The sequence below is a fragment of the Amphimedon queenslandica genome, unplaced genomic scaffold (assembly GCF_000090795.2).
Source record: "Amphimedon queenslandica unplaced genomic scaffold, v1.1 AMPQUscaffold_10853, whole genome shotgun sequence".
Classification (NCBI taxonomy): Eukaryota; Metazoa; Porifera; class Demospongiae; order Haplosclerida; family Niphatidae; genus Amphimedon; species Amphimedon queenslandica.
In genome coordinates this window covers 3,051-5,092 of record NW_003548899.1, presented here as the reverse complement: position 1 = coordinate 5,092, position 2,042 = coordinate 3,051, and the positions used below count along the sequence as shown (strand labels likewise).

Here is a 2,042-nt window from a genome sequence, read left to right as displayed (position 1 = left end):
TATACTTCAGCACTTCAGTGTGAAAGGATTACCATTGTCGTTGATGAAGATGCTGCAGATCGGACGATAAAAGATATCAAGAAATTGTCAAAAAATATTTTCAAAAAGTTGTCACCACATATTAAGTTGAATGTCATTAAAGATGGCGATTCATTCACTATCACTTGTTCCTTCCCTTTGATTCTATCTGAGCAGTTAATTACAGCTGCTCTTAATAATATTGATGTATTGAAAGAAAACAAAGTGAAGAGATTAACCATTGGATACTGCACTGTGTATGAGGTAAATAGACTATTTTATGAACTGATATTTATTATTAATGACAGGTAAAGGACACCTCCACTGCTACTACAACAGAAATAGATGAATACACCTCATCATTACCAACTAGTAGTGGTTTAATGAAACAATTGATGCTGTCATTGAGTGTACAACTGATTAATAGTAAAGAGGAGGTTACTGCTTTAAATGGGGTATGACTATATAAGCTCTTCTAATAATATTTACATGAAGTAGCATGAACAAATGAACTATGATTTGCATCAATTCTTAATTTATTCATTTATAGGAAAGTATGACAATGAAGAAAGAAGTGGAGTCATTAAAGGAAACATTGGACACTAAAAACAGGATGCTGACTGCCAGTATAGGAGAGAGTGAGAGGTTTAAAAAAATAGCAGAAGAAATTGAAAAGCAATCAAAAGCCAAAGGAGGTTTGTGAAAAATTTTAAGAATCCAAGAACTATAGAATGATGGTTAGTTGAAAGCAAGCAAGAAATAGAATTATTGCAAGAGAAAATATCAAGAATGAGTGTACAACAAATTGAAGATTCAAAAGAAATGGTGGCAATGAAGAAAGAAGCAGAATTATTAAAGGAGGCACTGGATGCTAAAAACAAGATGCTGAGAGTCAGTAGAGGAGAGAGTGATCGGTTTAAAAGAAAAGCAGAAGAAATTGAAAAGCAATCAAAAGCCAAAGAAGGTTTGTGAAATTTTTTTTAAATTCAAAAACTATAGTATGGTCATTAGTTGAAAGCAAGCAAGAAATAGAATTATTGCAAGAGAAAATATCAAGAATGAGTGTACAACAAATTGAAGAAGCAAAATCATTGAAGGAGGCACTTGAAAAGCAATCAAAAGCCAAAGAAGGTTTGTGAAAAATTTTAAGAATCCAAGAACTATAGAATGATGATTAGTTGAAAGCAAGCAAGAAATAGAATTATTGCAAGAGAAAATATCAAGAATGAGTGTACAACAAATTGAAGATTCAAAAGAAATGGTGGCAATGAAGAAAGAAGCAGAATTATTGAAGGAGGCACTGGATGCTAAAAACAAGATGCTGAGAGTCAGTAGAGGAGAGAGTGATCGGTTTAAAAGAAAAGCAGAAGAAAATGAAAAGCAATCAAAAGCCAAAGAAGGTTTGTGAAAATTTTTTTAAATTCAAAAACTATAGTATGGTCATTAGTTGAAAGCAAGCAAGAAATAGAATTATTGCAAGAGAAAATATCAATGAGTGTACAACAAATTGAAGAAGCAAAATCATTGAAGGAGGCACTTGAAAAGCAATCAAAAGCCAAAGAAGGTTTGTGAAAAATTTTAAGAATCCAAGAACTATAGAATGATGATTAGTTGAAAGCAAGCAAGAAATAGAATTATTGCAAAAGAAAATATCAAGAATGAGTGTACAACAAATTGAAGAAGCAAAATCATTGAAGGAGGCACTGGATGCTAAAAACAAGATGCTGAGTGCTAGTATAGCAGAGAGTGAGAGGTTTAAAAGAATAGCAGGTATAATAATGTCACAGTGATTAGTTTACTTATTATTAGCTGAGACAAAGCAGTTATTACAAGAGAAAGTATCACGTTCAACAGAAAGTGAAAAAGTTAGTGAGAGAATTGAACAATTGTTATAATAATAATTATAGGAAAATGAAAAGTTAAAAGAAATAAAAGAATTATTAGAAAAGCAGCTTGCTTTATTTCAATCTGAAAAAGAAGGTATATGCACATGTACATGTATATGTGATTATAAAATAATACAT

General features: G+C 31.3%; 1 protein-coding gene across 1 annotated transcript in view; it reads left to right on the top strand.

Annotated features, from left to right (window-relative positions):
• LOC109589811 (myosin-14-like) overlaps positions 1-2,042 on the top strand; it is a 4,291-nt gene that overhangs the window by 1,422 nt on the left and 827 nt on the right. Inside the window, exons 4-13 of the mRNA XM_020005818.1 lie at positions 19-282; positions 327-473; positions 569-713; positions 761-829; positions 1,099-1,149; positions 1,197-1,418; positions 1,466-1,582; positions 1,630-1,788; positions 1,828-1,883; positions 1,926-2,010. Coding sequence (XP_019861377.1) covers positions 19-282; positions 327-473; positions 569-713; positions 761-829; positions 1,099-1,149; positions 1,197-1,418; positions 1,466-1,582; positions 1,630-1,788; positions 1,828-1,883; positions 1,926-2,010 — 1,315 coding nt within the window. The remainder of the gene's footprint in view (positions 1-18; positions 283-326; positions 474-568; positions 714-760; positions 830-1,098; positions 1,150-1,196; positions 1,419-1,465; positions 1,583-1,629; positions 1,789-1,827; positions 1,884-1,925; positions 2,011-2,042) is intronic.